Source organism: Balearica regulorum, chromosome 2, assembly GCF_011004875.1.
Source record: "Balearica regulorum gibbericeps isolate bBalReg1 chromosome 2, bBalReg1.pri, whole genome shotgun sequence".
NCBI classification, from domain to species: Eukaryota; Metazoa; Chordata; class Aves; order Gruiformes; family Gruidae; genus Balearica; species Balearica regulorum.
This window is the reverse complement of record NC_046185.1, coordinates 132,734,283-132,752,913: the sequence shown is the minus strand read 5'-3', so window position 1 is coordinate 132,752,913 and position 18,631 is coordinate 132,734,283. Positions and strand designations below refer to the sequence as shown.

The window sequence follows — 18,631 nt, the reverse complement described above, 5'->3', positions numbered from 1 at the left end:
TTTCTGCCATTGCATTTCATTGTACCCAGAGCATTTACTGTGGCCAGACACTGTTATGAATAATAGTGTTCCCTGACCTGACAATCAATGTTGTTCAGCAGCAATGTAGTCTTGGTGCATGTCATGTGCAGTATAATGTTAATGAATATAATTACTTGCAGATGTTTACAATCGTGTCAGTTATTAGAGAGGGCAAACAAACCCGCAAATGGGTTTCTGCGATTGCTGGATGCAATTCAGAGTGCTATTCTGCATGTATGAAAGTGACTAAAGTTTGTTAGCGTAATAAACTTCTGGTTTACCTGTTTCAAATATGAACTTTTCCACAAACAGTTCAGAGACACAGAAAATGTACAGACTTGTGGCATGTAGGTAGACCAAGGAAGAAATTTTCATTTACTGATCTTAATTGTTTCAGGTTTTGATGCGTGATTATTCTGTTGCAGTGTAACTTCTAGCTCTTTTTTTTTAAAAAAAAAAAGTGTGAGCAATTCTGTAAAGGAAATGCTTCTTTGAAGTGTTTCCCTTCCTAACTGATACGCCTCTTCCTCTCTTTCTGAATCCAAATTAATCTCATGTAGCATCGATCAGAAGCTACATTAGGAAATGGGTCAATGACAGACAAGGATATTTTCAGAGACTGGATGGCTCCTTTCCAGTATGCAACTCCAGGCTTTGGGGAGCAATGTATTGTTTGAACTTGCACTGCTAAAGTTTTTATTTTTAGTTCCTTTAAGGCAATAAAATATTTTCACAGTCTTTAGTGGAATACTCATGCTAGATAGGTAAATGAACAAGGTGGATTTGCAGGTTTCTGTTATGACTCTCTATCTTGCATGTTAAATACAGGACCATATTTTCATTCTAGTTCTGCTTGCCAGTATAATCTCTCTTCTGCAGAGATGGGTAACAAAACTTTGCTGAAAAGAACATTTAATGTAATTATAAGCTGATCTTACTGATTTTTCTCTGGCACCTTCTGTATTTTAGATCTTTAAGTTATTTCTGACTTCTATAAAAACACTTAGGGTTTCCTGGTGAAATCTTTAACCTTATTTCACACTGGATAAACTGAAATAGATCCCAGGATCTGTCTTTATCTCAGGTAATATGATGTAGGAATGGAAAGCCCATTCAATAGTGAAACTGCCATATTGAGCATCTTGTCTATCACTGTGGGCAGCACATGTTGATTTTTGACATGAAACTCAATAGAAGAAGGATTTGGCTTCTTCTACTGTTACATTTTTTGTAAAAATCAAAATGAGATTAGGAAAATAAAACCTAATCAAGGCAAGAATCAACTTTCTTCTTGCCTGGTGAATCTTAACTCTTGTTAGTTCTAGAAATCGTTATATCACTCAAGTGTGAGGCAGTTAAAGGTGAGATCTGACAGAAAGCCTGATTAGATTTCCAGTAGTGCTAACTCTTTGTATTCTTGCTTGTTTTTGCTGTCTGATTGCTAACATCTTACCTTCAATTGCATGGCTGATTGTTGGGTTTTTTTTTCCTCTTTGAAGTGTTTTGACCTGATGTCAGAAGCTTCTTCAGGTTTAGAGGAAATGGTTGGCAATGCAGATGAAATTCTCAAAAAGGTTGAGCTGGCTATTTGTGAAGAACTGAATACAGACTTAAATGTAAGTTCTAATCATGCCTACTGTGTCATGACTTCTATATTTTTATACATCTTTTATTTCATTTTAAAGCTTTTCTTAATGTATCAGATGAGTTTATTCACTACAAAGCATCTTTTTTTGTGAAAATGTGATAGCAAGTCACTCAGATTCTTCTCCAGAGAGAAGAGAATGTGTTTTCCAGATAACAGACAGAGGATGGCTTTGGGTTACAGGAACTTGGCTGTATGTATGAGTGGCTTAACTAAAAAATACTGGGAAAACTTGTTCCCTGTCTATGTGCAGAGAAGCTTTCTTTGAGCTGTACTGAGTTTTGGTGCTTGTGCTGAAAATACAGGTGATGAAAAGTAAGTTTCTAATGAAAATAATGTGATTGCCTATCTGGGTGAATGTATATGGATAAACTTACTTTTTCTAGTCTTAAGAGATGAGTAGTTTTTCATCACTTTCATTTTGCAAGGGACAAGTGTTCTTGTCTTACTGGTAATCTTCTGCGCTTGTTTTAGCCTTTTTCACAGTTAGTTACTTTTTCTGATAAGCATTTCCTCCATTCTGTTTTGCTAACTCTTTGAGGTACTTGCATTGTCTCTGCAATGAGAGTCCCTGCTGTGCCAGAGAATGGATACGCAGCAAAAGTTGAACCTGTCCTTTGATGTAGCGTGATACTAACAACAAATGAGTAGTTTAGTCCGCTTGGGACTGCTCTCTCTGGTAGAACCAGTGACTGTCTCTTAGAAGAATGGTTTAATGCTTTGTATCTGTTTAACTGTACTATCCTTAAAAAAACCCCACTCTCTTTCATAGCATGTGGAATAGGAAATTGGACTTCCACATAGAGGTGCCAAGCAGTTTTATTCTCTTGAAACTATTCGATGAAGTCTTAGACTTGCTAACTTTTTAGAATCTCTTTAAGAAGAGAGAGAAAAGTCTGATAAATGCTTCATTTTTTCCATTAACAATGGAATTTCTCAGTAAAGGTTTGACATCTTAAATGTTGGTGTGTATAAATGAAGAACGATTCTCAATCTTTAATCTCCCTCTGTGTAATTCAATCCAGGAGCATGACGAAGCAGAAAAGGGAATAATTGTGAGTGCTTACAATGAAGTTATACGTAACATTCGTCAAGAACAAAGTATGATTGCTGTCATACAGAACAGATACATGGCCAGCGTTGAGGTGAGTTTATGCCTTATTTCTATCACGCTGATCTCTACTAGCAACCCTTTCTGACATAACTTCTTTTTGAAAGATGTCCCCTTTTTATAAGGAAATTCTAGGAATATATTGGTGATGAGAGATTGGTTGGATTAAAGCTTAAGAACTGCAGTTATGCATTACCTCAGCCAATGCTTCATTTTAGTTAAATACAAAGATACTTTTTTTAAAATAAAGCAGTGGAAGCTGGAATCTCTAGATTCATTACAAATCAGTGGTATGTAACTTAAGATGATTGAGCTTTAAGTAGAATGTTAGTTTTCCAGAAGGTTGGTAATGTAATTAAAATGAAACACAATAAAAACCCTCTTTTGTGGGGAAAGGACTTGAAAACCTGAATTCAAATAGGCTTCAGGCAGTTTCTGTAATGCATTGGACTGTAGCATATTAAAATAGAATGCTTGAACAGTATCTGGTGTGAAGTTTTTTTCTTTCTTTTCCTCCTAGTTCAAAAAACAGGCTGAGCAATGGCTAAATAGAAGACCTGATATTAACAACTTACTATCAATTAAGAAAACTGTGAAAAACTTAAAGGCCCAGTTAAGGTGGAAGCTGGTTGAAAAGAACAACTTTGAGGAAGTATGAAAATCTTATAGTGTTGGTGTTTTTGTCTGTTTTTAAAATTGGTTTAGAAACATTAATGTCATCTATTCCAAGTAAGTGATAACTATATAAAACAGTATGTGTTTTCTGACCTCAGTTTTGCTGTTAACTGTGGAAGTTTTACAGGCCCCTGAGACCAACCCTAAATGGCTTAACAAAAAAAAAAAAAAAAGAAAAAGTTGGTACATAGCCACTCTTCTGTTTCAGTCCCCAGCCATGGCACTGTGCTTTTAACTAAGTCCCTCTGGTGACAGTCACTGTTCACAGCATGAACAGTTTTGTCCAGCTCTTTTTACCGTGCTAGTTGTGTGATTTACTTTAAGTTTTTACTTTGTTAATAATGCACATACTTCCCCTTTGGTGACAGAAGTCAATGTCTGTTCTAGTTTTCAGGGTTCCCCACTGCCCCCCAGAGAAATCCCGAGAATGTAAATATTACCCCAGCTTCAGTGCTGTTTGTTTGATCGCACATTACTTATTCTGGTGATGCTTGAGGTAAAAAAGAACCTGCATGTGTGTCTCTCTAAGCATTGTAAACGCGTGGAAAACTTCCAAGAGAGATTTAAAATGAGACATACTAGTGAAACCCATTGGGAAAAGGATTCCTGAATAATGAGGTGGCATGAGCAAAATCCCTGCTTATGGGAGAGAAAGTGAATGAATTATAGAACTTGACAGTGCTGGTAGATGAATGATGTTGCTGTTATGATTATATGTGATCAACTAATTAAAAAAAAAAAAAGCACTCTGACTTAGGAAACAAGTAGGCAAAGGGCATGAACATTTGGTCTGTCACATAAATAAAGGGAACACCTTTCTCAGTGATTAGGTTTTAAGAGATTCTCTTGGGTTTCCAGGAAGGAGACTAACGTATGCATTTGAGAATGTGTTTAACTCCAGAACTCTGATATGGAGTCTTTTTTCAATCCTGATACAGTAGGTTACTGTTCTTTGGTATAATAGCAGAATGAGAATTATACACTAACTTTGTTATTCCTGATGCAGTCTGATGATTACAGTGAGTTTGAAATGACAAGAATAAAAGAGGAAATTGCTGATCTGCGCAATAGGGTTCTTCAGGAAATATCCAAGGAACAAGAAGAATACGTGAGTATTTAACTACTTAAGCAACTAAAACAAACCTGTATGAGGTACATCTGCATTTCGGTTGCTTTAATGTGTGCTCTGAGTAAAATAACACTATAAAAATCACACTTTTTTTAATATTAAGATGGCCTCTTTTTTTGGTGAAACCTGTGGGAGAAGGCATGGAGGCTGATCAGTGTTATCTCTGTGTGAACATAGTTTCCTCATACCTTTCCCCCCTCCATAAGGGGGTGAGGTGAGAAGAAAATGTGAGCTGTAGTTCTCAACCCAGAAGAGCTACAGGTTAAAGTGTAAGCTCAGTTGCTGAAGAAAGACTGTATTTCTTGCAAGAAGGGGAACTGTTTCCTTATGACTAGGTTAAAACATGCTTTTATCCGGAAGTGAAGGAGATCACCCTTTCTCTGACTTCTCTATATGGAGGGAAGAATCAGAAACCATTGCCTTGTGAGTAGAAGGGTGATACCTCTGCAGGTGTAAGGTTTGTGTGTAATAGTTACCTTGCAGCATTGCAGCTGTGCAGGGTGAATGAGATGCTGACCTGGTCTGTGTTACTACTTGATTTATCTTCCTCCACTTAACCCATAGTGAAGTTACTTTTTTGTTTAGGCCTACTAAAGCCTCTTGCAGAGAAGATGAAATGTTTTCCCTGATAATGCATGAACTGTTTGGGGCCTTAACGCTACCCACCCTCAGAGCTTTCAAAAATCTGTCCATATTGAACATCTGTCCATATTCATGTTATGTGTGTTGGGTTTTTTGTTTGTTTTGTTTTTTAAAAGCAAATGGCAGTGTTACTGTGAATGATGTTGTTGAAGGAGGTACGGTCATGGTCAATGTGCATTTGAATGTCCTGGGTAGACATTGCAAATATCAGTGTATATTTACATATATATATCAGACACTAGTGACCTGAAGCTGTGGGCCTTGTTTCCTCCATGTAGGAGAAGCTTACGTGTTTGGTACAGAAATGGTTCCCTGAGTTACCACTTCTTTATCCAGAAGCAGGAATTCTGAACTATATGGTAAGCAGAGATTGTGTCTGAATGCACTGTCAGTTATTGTTTTGGGCACTATCAAGGCTCTGCACCAACAGTGTTTTCCACGGTCTCTGCCGTTTGGGGGACGTACACCCTCAGCATTGTTTGTTGTGGTCTTCCTCCTCGTTCCCCTCTTCTGAGGGAAGTTCAAGGAATGCATTTCGTTAGCTTCCTCATCATGGCCAGCCTCTCAGTAACAGATGCTGTAACTTTTTAGTGTGTCCCAAGTGGCTTTGCTTTGCTAAGTTGATTGAGGAAGAGGAGAGGTAGTTGAAGTCTCTGAATCTCACCAGCTGTTAAATGCTGTGCGCTTACCCTTGATATCTGCGTGTGCGTGTGCTTCAGAACTCTGGTGGACTTCTGACAAGCAGCCTGGAGCGAGACCTTTTGGATGCTGAGCCCATGAAGGAACTGAGCACAAAGCGACCTTTAGTATGTTCAGAAATTCAGGGCCAGAAGGTTCTTTTAAAGGTAATGTTGACACCAGCTTTCCGTTAGTGCTGCAGGTGAGGCCTTGGCTTATGTGCTGATTCCGAGTGAACTGATTTATTTTTTTATTTTATTTTTTTCCACTTCTTTTAAGGACTGCTGTAGTGAACAGTGCTTCTCCTCTACTGTCTGTTCTTTCTGGCATCTGGTGGGCCTCTTTTTTTCTTTTCATTACTCCCGTCTCTTTTTGCAGATTCTGGTTTGTCTTCCTGATGATTTCACTAAGAAATTTCAGGAACTGCTGTTTTTCCCCTACTTTCCTTCTACCAATCTGCTAGCAATTGGGAAACCAGGGGATGTAGTATTATGAGAGACATAGTTGTAAAGATTCTTCTTGCCTTTGAATTGGCTTAAATGTTAAGTTAGAGACACGTTCCCTATTTTGTTGGTGCAGACTTTGTAAGAGTTAATTAGAAAATATGGGAACAGTCTATGACTGTTGGAATTGAGTTTTGTGTTAAGTAGAAGAGGAAGTTATATGGTGGCATCTAACAACACGCATTTCTGTAATTAAAAAAAAAAAGGTTAATGTAATAATGCTATAGGCATTAGGAGTAATAGCTTGGGTATCTGTTTTGTTTTTAAGGGATACTCTGTAGATGTAAGCTCAGAAGCAAAAGTGATAGAAAGAGTTGCCAAGTATCACAGAGCTTGGGATCAGCAGAAGGAGAAATCTGGATTACTACAACTGTTGTTCCTTCTTTTCTGCAAGGCAAGATTCAAATTAATTATCTTGATTTCTGGTTTAAGCTGAAAGACTTGCAGTTGGACCTTAAAGCTTTAACATATTTTAAGTTGAAGCATTGAATCAGAAAAATACTTCCTTTCTGAGATTAGATAAACTGTCTACTTAGTAAACATAATGAATTGATTTGTCACACATCTAGTGCATGTTAAACTTCCCAATATTCCTGATATTTGATACAATCTACTTTTTTTGTTGTTGTTGAAGTCTGATCCTTTGGTATATTTAATGGTCCCGTACTACCCAGGAGCAAGTCTGGGAGCTTTACAGGCTGATACACCTTTAACTTTAGAAGTAAGTATAACTACTTAGACTATCAGCATTTTATTTTGTATGTTTTTGAACAGAAATCTTATTGTTTTGCCGTATTTTACCGTGCTGATGGTGTTTCACCAGTGTACTTCCATTGGTGACTGACAGTGACTGTACAGAGTTGCACAGGATAGCTTGGCTGGCATTCTTAGCATCTGGTCAGCCAGTAGTTTAGAACTTTCTAAAAGAGATTTTGCTTGGAAACACTTATTTCTTTTATTGAAATTAATGCCTCAGTTGTATTACTAATACATTTTAAAAGTACTGGAGTTGAACATGTTAGATGTTCAGGGGCAGGCATTTCCATATTGGAGTTTAAGAGCACTCCTGTGTATATAACTTTTTTCTTTTTTTCTCTCTTCCCTCACTTCATCCCCCTCCTTTTCCTTTCCCTCCTCCACACACAGTGTATAGGCAGTTTGTGTAATCATCCCTTCTCAAGCAGTAGCTAGAAGTCAATACAGTCTTTTCTCTGGTTCTGTTTGATGACTTGGAACTACTTGTAAAGGTCCAATTTGCATGGGATTTTGTTGGGGTTTTTCCTCTCATATTTTTTCATGTTAGTAATTTGTTAATCAGTGACTGCATTTTTTTTTTCCTGGCTGTGCAAGTCGTAATAATCTTACTGGGAATTAATCCATACTTCGTAAACTGGAATTGGCATGAACTTTGAATGTGTACAAACCTTAAAAGAAAAAAAAAGTCTTAGTTCTGGATAGAAATTTATTTGATACTGTGCTTTGCTTTTTCCATATCTATCTTTGTAATAAACACCCAAATTAAATCATTAGGAGGCATTGAAAGTGATGAAAGGAGTGGCCCAAGGTCTACAAACATTGCATGGAGCTAATATAGTACATGGATCTCTGCATGGAAATAATGTTTTTGCTGTGAATCGAAAACAAGGAATCGTTGGAGACTTTGATTTCACGAAATCAGAGGTAAAAAATAAAGTCGTCCTCTAATGACTTTAAGTCGTAATTATGTATCAAAACAGACAACTTTGTCTGCAATTTAAAAATTTATTGATAAACATTGTGCTTAGCAGTGATGACTTCTGTTTTATATTCTGAATAGGGTTGAGCAGTTTAAGTCTTGTTGAATTTTTTCTAAACACAAACTAATGTTGGAGGGGAAAAAAATTACTGAGGGTGGCCTCTGATTAAGCAAAACACTGGAATAGAAATGATAGAGAAGTTGCAGTAGTTGTTTGTTGGCTGTCTGCCTTGTATATTTAATGGTAATCAGCATCATCAGAGGTGAGAGTGGGAACTCGTGTTTGAAAAAAGGCTAGTCAAGCTCTTGCGAAGTCTTTGCCTTTCTGTTTGATAGGTAATGGGGTTCTAGTACATGTTTTTATCTGTCACAGTAGTTGGTAAATTAACAGGATTAAGACTGAATGGTCAGGGCTGGCATGGCATGTGGGAGAGTATGGGCGTGTATCTAGAGACCTTTTCACCCCCAATGGTTTGGAGCTTCACTCCTGAACAATTGCAAGCCCCTGTGTCGTGGTTTTACCCCAGCGGGCAGCTGAGCACCACGCAGCCGCTCGTTCACTGCCCCCCGCATCGGGATGGGGGAGAGAATTGGAAGAGTTAAAGTGAGAAAACTTGTGGGTTGAGATAAAGACAGTTTAATAGGTAAAGCAAAAGCCGCGCGCACAAGCAAAGCAAAGCAAGGAATTCATTCACCACTTCCCATGGGCAGGCAGGTGTTCAGCCATCCCCAGGAAAGCAGGGCTCCGTCACGCGTAGCGGTTACTTGGGAAGACAAATGCCATCACTCTGAACGCCGCCGCCCCCCCCCCCCCCCCCCTCTTCCCCCAAGCTCCTTATAAACTGAGCATGACGTCATATAGTATGGAATATCCCTTTGGTCAGTTTGGGTCACCTGTCCTGTCTGTGTCTCCTCCCAACTTCTTGTCCACCCCCAGCCGTCCTGCTGGCAGGGCAGTGCAAGAAGCAGAAAAGGCCTTGGCCCCGTGTAAACACTGCTCAACAATAGGTCCATAGAACAAAAACATCTCTCTATTATCAATGCTGTCTCCAGCACAAATCCAAAACATATCCCCACACTAGCTACTATGAAGAAAATCAACCCTCTCAGCTGAAACCAGGACACCCTGATAAAATGGTAGAATATTTGAAAGGAAAATGCTGTGGGGATTCTAAGGAGACACAACTTGCTGCGCTGTGCTGGGCCCTGGCCACAATCTATCAAACACTGCTTGACAGTAGACAGCACCATCCAGAGGGAGAGAGCGGACCCACAGGCGCTGCAGCTGCCCAAGCCCCTGCCGGCCGACCGACCAGACACTCAGCCTGTCCCGGAACCGCGCTGCCCTTCCCCTCCCCGACTAGCCCCCCTGTTATGGTGAGCATGATGTCACATGGCATGGACTAGCCCCTGGCCAGCTTGGGTCACCTGTCCTGGCTCCTTGTAAAATTAACTCTATCCTTGCCAGAACCAGGACATAAAGAATTTCATAGTTGTTCTTGGGGAAAATGTAATATTCTTTAAGAACACAAGCTATTGGCTTACAATTCAGTGTGGTTACATAGCAAATTCTCCAATAATGGTATGTCTTCTGTAGTTACCTTTTGACTTTCTAAACTCAGGTTGTTTGAGCTAAAACATTTTTGAGCTAGAGGTCTGCTTCATGCTTATTTAACTTTTTAAAATAATAATATGCATTATGATAGTATGTTATTATATTACTATAATAAATGTAATAGAAATAAAAGTAGGTTTTGTTGAGAACTCTTACTTCTGCTTTGGAAATGGGTTATCTGTGCATCTCATGAAGAGTGTCAAATGTTTGGACAGCAAAGTGTGCTTCCCTTGAAATAAACTTCGGTTTTCAACATGCTAAAGAGAGATGCTTTAAAACCTTTTGACAGCTGAATTTTCTGAAGGGTCATACTCAATACAGATGGTGTCATTGTGAAAATTGCAAGAGCTGAGGGAGACTATCCCTCTCTTTATTCCTCCCTGCAGGTATGGGCTGTGCCAAAATGAGCAAGCCGCTTGTGTGTGATAGAACAGGAAAGTTCCACCCATGGTTCACAGCCTGGATCCAGTTTGTGCCGCCTTTAGAGGGGTGTCAGTACTGCTCAGTGCTTGTACTTTCTGCATGATCCCAAATGCATGAGTGGGGCTGGTAACTGATGTGTTACTGAGTAGTACTCTTGCCAATCTGAAGACTAGTCTTCTCTGGTCTCGCTATAGCTGATGCTGGCTGCTGTCATGGAGGGGGAGAGAGACTTCATGGTCTAGCTTCTATTTTGACAGTAGAGAGTCCAAAAATATGCTGTTTCATGTGAAGGCCAGAAAAGCAGAGAAGAAAAAATAGGAAAGCTGGCAGAACTGAACTTTAAAGTTCTTCAAAACAGTACTGAATGTCTCTTAATTGCGATTTTAATTTTTTTCTAATTTGAGAAGTTTTTTGCAATTTGTATTCTTTACCACTTTATGAGCTTTAGTAGTTCTAGCATGGAATAAAATCTGCCATCTCTATTTTTCTATTACAGTTTCAGTTAATAGATGTGTGATGTTATCTCTTTTTTTCCTCCTTACCACTTTTTTTGATCAGTAAAGGAGGATTTTACATTTCAGTCTGGTACAGCACGGAACTTTATGGTAAAGTTGTCTGACAGATTAAAAGGGAGAGGGAGAATCATCTGCTTCAATGTGCTATTGGTCTTACTTGAAATTACAGGTACAATATTTTTTCCCATAGGAACAACGTGCTGCTGCAAACAGTATGGTTGTCAGTACTCTGAGCTTAGTTTCTCCTGAACTGAAGATGGGACAGCCAGCTTCTCCAGCCTCTGACATGTATGCTTATGGCTGCCTTCTGTTCTGGGTATGTTATGGCTTGTAGAAGAGTTTCTAGTAATATTATGGAACTGTAGCGGGCTTATAAAGAGCAGTAAATGTTATCTCCAACTTCTACTTTGAATTATTTTGGTGAAATAAGTGTTCCTATTTTCATCTGAGTGGTAAGTGTGGAATGAATGGGTGTTATGATTACAGGCTGAAGACAGTGCATTTTTCTGTAAATATACAATGTAATTTGTATAGTAATATGAACAAAAATTATGCTTTTGTTCCTCATGCTGTGGGTTGTCAGTTCTTGCTGCACTTCCTATTCATGTCTTGTGAGCCTTTTTTTTTTTTGTGACCTTGCCCCTGAGGAATTACCCAAATCAAAAGAGAGGGAAGATGAAGGCAAAGATGGGGACTGTCATATGTTTTGTTGCTGGCAGCAGTGCTTAGATGTTTTGTTTCTTACTTCGTGTTATGCCAGGGAGGAGAAAGCAATCTACTTTCCCCTGTTAGGTGGTATGTTGCATGGCATCTCCTTTTTTGTCTTCTGGCACTGTATCGCTGCCTCACTGACTCAGGCTCAGTGCCATGTGTTATGAATGGGAAAACTTCAAATCTCCTGGACTTGAAAAGCTGCAAGCTACCCAGCAAGTGCTGATGTTCCCAGGCAGTGATTGCACATGAGCACTTGATACATTGGAACTAGTTCACTGAATACCAGTTGGAGCTCCAGTTACTTGGGGGTCTTCCTGGGAAATACTGGCAGTTCCATCAGCTGCACAGCGATGGCATCAGGAATCCCTTCTGTGCCGGAGTGTCTTAAAAGCACTTCCTAACAGAGGGGTAAACTGCAAGTTGATAGCTAACCACTGTCAGTTACCTGTGCTGAGAAGATGAAGCTGGTTCACATAGAAGTCACTCTTCATTGTGTTTTATTCCCAATTTAGGAAGCAGTTGCTTAAAATCAAGTGTCTTTTCTACTGAAATAGATGAGCTAAAGTTTAGTTGAATATCATAGATGCACAGTTTAGTTAGAACACTTTCAGTACCACTATTCAGAACTTCACCTGTTCTAAAAGAAAGGTTTTTTACAAGTAGAAGTGACGGGGGGGGGGGGGGGAACCCAAGACAGTCTTACAAATAGCTGGCTCTGCTTGGAGAGAATATCTGAGGTGCAGCAAGATTGGCATTCTTCTGAAACCTCATCCAGGTTTGCCAGCTGAATTTTGGATTAATCCACATGTAACTAATCTTCAGCTCGGAGTTGGTGTTGTATTGATCATTTGATGGAAGATTCTAGCTCAAGTGTTAGTATTATGCTTGACAGTTGCCAGTTTCATGTTGGGCATCTGAAATTGTGTTCTCCCTCATTAAACAGCAGTGCCACTTTCAAAACTGAGGCAGTGGTTTTCAGAGTTCTCTGCTGATCTACGTCACAAGAGCCCAGCACTGACCAAACATACGCTTCCTTTTGCTGTCTAGGTAATTGTTCTGGAGAGAGGCATTTTCAGCTTAATCTGCAGGCAGGATTTTGAAAAATGCTGTACTCTGGCATGGTTCTAGGCAATAGTAAAGACTGGGGAAATTTTACTTTGTTTCTGGGTACAGGGTTCATGGTTGCCTGTTAGTGTACTTACCCTTCAGTATTTCTTAAAGAGGATTATATAATTAAACTTACAGCTTGGGCATGGACTTTGAGTCATATTTTTGAAAGTCTATTTTTTTTGACCTCTAAAAGTTTCTACTGATACTAAATTTTTTTCCCCGTGTTTCTATGTAGGGGGAACTTAAGCCTCTTGTGTGTTTTACCCTACTATGAAATTAGGAAAAAAGCCTTTCCTTGCCATTTTCCCACAACAATCCATTTTCACTTGAAACCTGGAATCTTCTTAACTGATGTTTGCTTTTGTTAAACTAAAGGGAAAAAAGCCTCCAGTGTTATGCATTATGTATCTTTTCATTTACAGCTTTGTGTTCAAAACCAGGAGTTTGGCATAAAAGAAGATGGAACACCTGAGGTGAATGTGGTTGTCATGGTATGTTAATTGTCAGATGAGGAAGATTAGACTGCTTTTGTTTAGACGTAGTTTATTATTATTTAGTCAAACATTTAGTTGTAAGTGCTGGATTGAGAAAATGTTTAATTGACTGTTTGGATAATTCTGAATAGTCTGCACAAATAAAATGATGTTTGAGAAGGTAGGAAACCCCAGAGTTTTCTTAATATTTAACTCTGACCTCAGAAGGAGCAGCTTTTTCACAGATAACTATTAATTGAATGACACCAAGTTACAGACTTGGGGAATAAGTCATTGAGATTCAGCCTCAAAGGAGGTATTTGAATTAGGAACTTATCTTTTCTGAAGTCAGGGAAGTTGGCTTTGTTCATCTGTCTTCCTACATAATGATTGCACAGTACTTAAGCATTAATAAAAAAGCCAAATTCCATTTTAATCACTTAAATGCAGTTGTAAAAGTGTATTGTGGCCTTTATTCTTTGTTTTTGTTTTTTTCTTAGTGTGTGAAACTTTCCTAAGCCTCTGAAAGAAATTCACAGATAAAAGTGGATCCTGCATGATAAAATCCGTGTGGCTGCTTTCATTCGTTCTACTCTGAACTGTTGTTCTCTGACTATGCCAGCAACTGCTGTCACCTTGAACTCTATTTTCAGTCCCTTTTTTGAAGCTTATCCTTGCCCAGTGCCTCAGTGACTCTGAGTAGACCTGTGTGCATTCATGTTTCCCAATTTAGGTCTCCAACTTTGATCCTTCTCAAACTTACCTATCTCTTGTTATTGATAAGCAGATAATTTTATGGCCGCCTCTCTGTGTTCCTTAGTTACCTGAGTGCCTGTCTTTCCTTGAGTTTATTTTCTTGTGTAACTCTCTTTCCCTAAAGCTTTCGGCCTTCTGGCCCAGAGTTAAGACCTTTTTTCTTGCCTGCTTTCAACCTCTTCTACCTTTTGCTACAGGTGATTCCTTTTCCTCCTTGTAGAAGTTGGAATAACAAAAGGCATGTCACCATACGTAGTTTAAAGAAATTTATTGTGAGGCTTATGGACCTTTTTCAAATCATTAGCCTTCCCAGATTAGTTTCTGCTTCATACTTTTTGCTGTACTTTTGCCTGTCTACTTACTGACTGCTTTGTTCTTGCCCTGTGTCCCTCCCATCTCCCTTGAGTGGATTGCCCTTGTGTTTTTTAATCTGTATGGACTACCACTCATATCATGCTTAATTCTGTTGATCTTAAATTGAGAGTTTATTGCGTTTTCTAGATTTGAGAAGGCCATGAAGCTCCTTAAATCAAGCCTTATACTGTTATTAAAAACCTGCAAGTGACTCTGTTTAGTTTTTGAATGAAGTCTTAGGTTATGGATAGAATTTTTATAAGGAACATAGGGAAGAGTTAGAGGTTAATCCCCATATTTTCCAGAAAACTAGAAAAATACTTTAAATTGAAAAGTAGAAAACAAAGCAGTGGAGTTGCTGTTGATCAGATAAACTTGCGTTGTTTTGTCAAGGAAAAAAAAAAAAAGAAACCCAAATAATAAATCCCTCTTTATTGATTATATTTGTGTATTAATGATTTGCCTGCTTTGTGGAGAAATCTATTAAGGCATGGGGCTAAACTGCTGAAGTTGTGTTCATTATGGACTTAGTGTATCCTGTTTACTATGTGTAGGTTAAGAAACTGTTATGATACAGTACCAGACTAACACAGCTGTAGTGGTTCAGTGTCCGGGCAGGGTAGCTTGTATATCACTGCATAACACAATGCTGTAAATAATCGTGTTTTATTAGATAACTCTTATCCTCTACAGTATGTCTTTTAATAACTTCATTTCAGCAATGTTCTCTAGTGATGAAAGCATTACTGATAAAGCACAGGACTGTCTACCAAATCTCCCTGCAAAATTATTTCCAGTGTGACACTACCATGGAAAATAAAACACTAAAACATGTAGCATTTGAGCAGGGAGGTGATCCTGTAAATAGTATTTCTGTTGTGGTTTAACCCCAGCCAGTAACTGAGCACCACGCAGCTGCTTTCTCTATATATATAAGAGAACTTATATATATATACATAAAAATAAGAAAACCCAAGTGATGCACAAATGCAATTGCTCACCATATGTGGAAGAAAAACCCCAAAACCTGATGCCCATTGTGTTTCCAAGCAGCAATTCTGCCTCCCAGCTAGCTTTCCCAGTTCCACACGGAGCATGGCGCTATGTGGTAGGGACTATCCCTTTGGCCAGTCTGGGCCGGCTGTCCTGGCTGTGCTCTTCCAGCTTCTTGTGCATCCTGGCAGGGCATGAGAAGCTGAAAAGTCCTTGACATAGTGCAGACAATACAACTACCTAGCAACAACTAAAAACCTCAGTGTGTTATCGACGTTATTCTCATACTAAATCCAAAACAGGGCACTATACTGGCTAGTAGAAAGAGAACTAACTTGATTGCAGCTGAAACCAGGACAGTTTCTTATTGCTCATTGTAGTTGCTTGGTTTCTTATTAAAAATTAGATTAATCTCGAAACACAATACTATAGGAAAGAAGATTCAGTACTTGATGATTCACCATTAGGGCTAACTAGGGGTTTTAAATGAATGCCACAAAACTTGTACAGAACTGTCTGCCCGGTGTGTCATTCAGGACTATGCATAATAATCCGTAGATACTGAAAAACCTAACTTTCTGTCATGCATAAGGGAAGCTTAATTATGCAAGGAAATAGAAAAGATTTCTTGGGGCATTAAAAATAGGAAATGGTTCACTTCTGTTGTCCATAAAATTTCTGCTGTAATGTTTTACAAATAAGGTCTGAAGTATGCAAATCAAAGTTTAAATGGCCAGTTTCAGGATATTATACTTCTGTGTTCCGTAGCAGGTATCTTCTAAAATGCAAACAGCTGCCTTTAGCTCAAGGACAGTTAATGAATTTAACCATTATTGTTCTTAGCAAGGATTAATTAATTGTACAGCTTTTAATAAGGGCAAGTTTCTTTAACTTTTTCCCCCTGATAAAAAGAAGCAGCATTTGATTTTGACCTTGTCCATGATACAACCCTAATCAATGTATCATTGTTGGCAGTTTTTAAAGATTCATCCTGGATTTGTGTGCATGCACGTGCACCAACCACCAAAGTCCGCTGGAAAGCCATCTGTGCTGCCTGTGGTGCACAGAAACACACAAGAGGGTTTTATTAAGAAATGTAATACTAATAAATATTATTCAGCTGTGTCTTGGGGAATCTTTTAGACCTCTGGGCTGTTAATCCTTGTCCCAGTTCTTGGGGAAAATCTATTTTGTTTTTTAAGTGCTTTATCTATAATCAGCTTACTTGGAATTAATCTCCATGCCCATCTGCAGGCTCTTGACAGGCTGGTAAATTCCCCTCCATCTCAGTCTCGTGCCCAGAGGAATTGCACACTTGCAACTAGTAAAATTTTTTTTGTTTTCAGCAAATGTAAAATAATGTTAAGCTTTAAAACAAGGATATTAATGTTAGGTAACTGTTGAGAAAAAGCAGAGCTTAGAGATAAGATCTTGTAGCCACTCATCTAGCTATGCTGAGCTTCGGTCTTCAGTGTGTTTCAGCATCCAGTTTTCAAAAAAAAAAGGTAAATAAGAGCAAACATAATGAAATAGGATAACGCTTCATCATGTTTACTCTACAGCAGTATTCCTCGGGGAATCAATTTTCAGTTTCCTTAGTGTGAGAACATGGTGAGAAGGGGGTATTTGTTGTTGACAGATATTTGATAGTATCATGAAATGCAAATACGCAAGTACACGAAGCTTTTCAAGCTCTTTAAATACTCAGACTTTCTTCACTTTTAATTTTGCAGAGGAAGTGGTTAACTCCTGTATTTCATTGCACACATTTGGATCTTCTTAACTAGAGATTTTCTCTTGAGTATTTTAAATGATTTATAAACATTTAACAGTCCTTTATGCCTATAAGATCAACAGTGTTCAGATTGCATCTTTTCACTAAGATTTCAGATTATTTGGGGAGTGGCTGATTCTCTAGAGCCACTCTGATAATTAGTGGAAGAGTTGGAAATTGTGTGCTTGTTTCTGTCTTCAAGTTTTTGACTATTTGTGTACATTCCTTTGCATCAGAGTGATTCTTCTGTGTGGGTGAAATAGGGATAGGTGAGAGGTGTAGAGGTATCTTGTGCTTTGCTGTTTTGTTGACTCTAGTTAGAGGTGTTGCTGGCTTGGAGACTGTGAACAAGCAAGGCTTCTTATGGAAGGATTCTGTTCCCATTGAGTTTTGGTAATCTAGATCTCTGGATCAGCATTTGAGATTGTCTTTCTTGCAGTCCCCTTGTCCAAATCCTGTGTGTGCTCTTCCTCCCTCAACAGCTGATGTTTGTGCATATGTGTAGCAGCTGTGTTTTTCATGTATGGAGACTAGCACTGTTAATGTGCTAAGTATTTAGGCACATAATCCCTTCCGATATATCCAGAGAGCCTAAGTGTAAGTGATGAGTTATTAGCAAAATAGCTGCTGTTGATTTAGAGCCCATTACTTTGGTTTTCTTTTTTCCCTGTGCTCTTGTAGAGAGATAAAGCAATATGACAAAAATTAAAAGATGAAGTTGTAGGTGAAAGGCACCTGTTCGGTTCCTTCTCAGTAGAAAGACCAATTGCAGTATTTCTCTGTAGTAGTTCAGTGAATTGATGTTTTAAAATACAGTAACTCATGCCGTTCTGTGAAATCTGCTGGCACTAGGTTGACAGACCTTCTGCCAAATGCTTGCTCTTATTTTGTTATTAATGAGCACTATGAAGTGTTGCTGACCATTGGCAATGCTATGGTACAACCTTTTGTGAGGGCTTCAGGCCCTAAGCACTTACAGGATGTGTTCATCGAATACTTGGTTGTTGTTTGTACTTGAGCTTGTTTTGCTTACTGATGAAATCTTTCTCCCTCTGTTTGTAGGATGATAAAGTTAAATCTCTTCTCCTGAATTTGTTCTGCTGTAACAGACTGACAGCTGAGCAGGTGCTGAAGGATGATTGCTTCCTCATAGCTGACGCCATTCCAGTTTCACCACAACCAGGTGAAAAGTATGAGCCATGTGAAGAACATGATTCTGAGAAGATAGATGGAAAAAGAAAATGTGATTAACTGAGGAGAGTGGAGCAAACCCTACTCAATAGATGAGGAACTTTTCCATCAGGTGTTTGATTGAGACTTCTGGTTTTATTTGGTTTTGAAATCATTGTCCTGATCTGAAATCTCAACATATAAAAGGTTTGATAGATGCAGTCATGTTTTGTGATTACACAATCTTCACTGCCTTTTCTTTCAAGTGCATTCTATTCTAAATAAGTGTTCAGGGGTGTAAGTGTGGTGTTACTGATTGTGTTCTTAGTTTGTCAGCCTTTTTCTTTGTCCATTATATAGGCTTTAAATTTACAGAGAATAGTCTTGTTAGATGCTAGAGATCTTTAAGATGAATCTTTAGTGACCTGTTTTGTATCCAGTTTTATATCCCTCTTCTTGCTGTGATTCCAGATAACACGTTCCTTTTAAAGATGCTCTAGGTTATTACCTTTTTGCTGGAGCTTTTTTGTTACTGCATAGCCAAGATGTCCCTACAGTAACTGCCTTCAAGATTTAAGGTTTAAAAACAAACCAA

At 38.7% G+C, this 18,631-nt stretch overlaps 1 protein-coding gene across 1 annotated transcript in view; it reads left to right on the top strand.

Annotated features, from left to right (window-relative positions):
• The window catches only part of STK31 (serine/threonine kinase 31), a 42,636-nt gene extending 24,005 nt beyond the window's left edge, over nucleotides 1-18,631 (top strand). Inside the window, 13 exon segments of the mRNA XM_075746013.1 lie at nucleotides 1,521-1,637; nucleotides 2,692-2,811; nucleotides 3,298-3,429; nucleotides 4,459-4,560; nucleotides 5,502-5,582; nucleotides 5,943-6,068; nucleotides 6,673-6,798; nucleotides 7,039-7,125; nucleotides 7,935-8,084; nucleotides 10,883-11,008; nucleotides 12,939-13,007; nucleotides 17,929-18,102; nucleotides 18,104-18,631. Coding sequence (XP_075602128.1) covers nucleotides 1,521-1,637; nucleotides 2,692-2,811; nucleotides 3,298-3,429; nucleotides 4,459-4,560; nucleotides 5,502-5,582; nucleotides 5,943-6,068; nucleotides 6,673-6,798; nucleotides 7,039-7,125; nucleotides 7,935-8,084; nucleotides 10,883-11,008; nucleotides 12,939-13,007; nucleotides 17,929-18,102; nucleotides 18,104-18,121 — 1,428 coding nt within the window. The 3' untranslated portion in view covers nucleotides 18,122-18,631.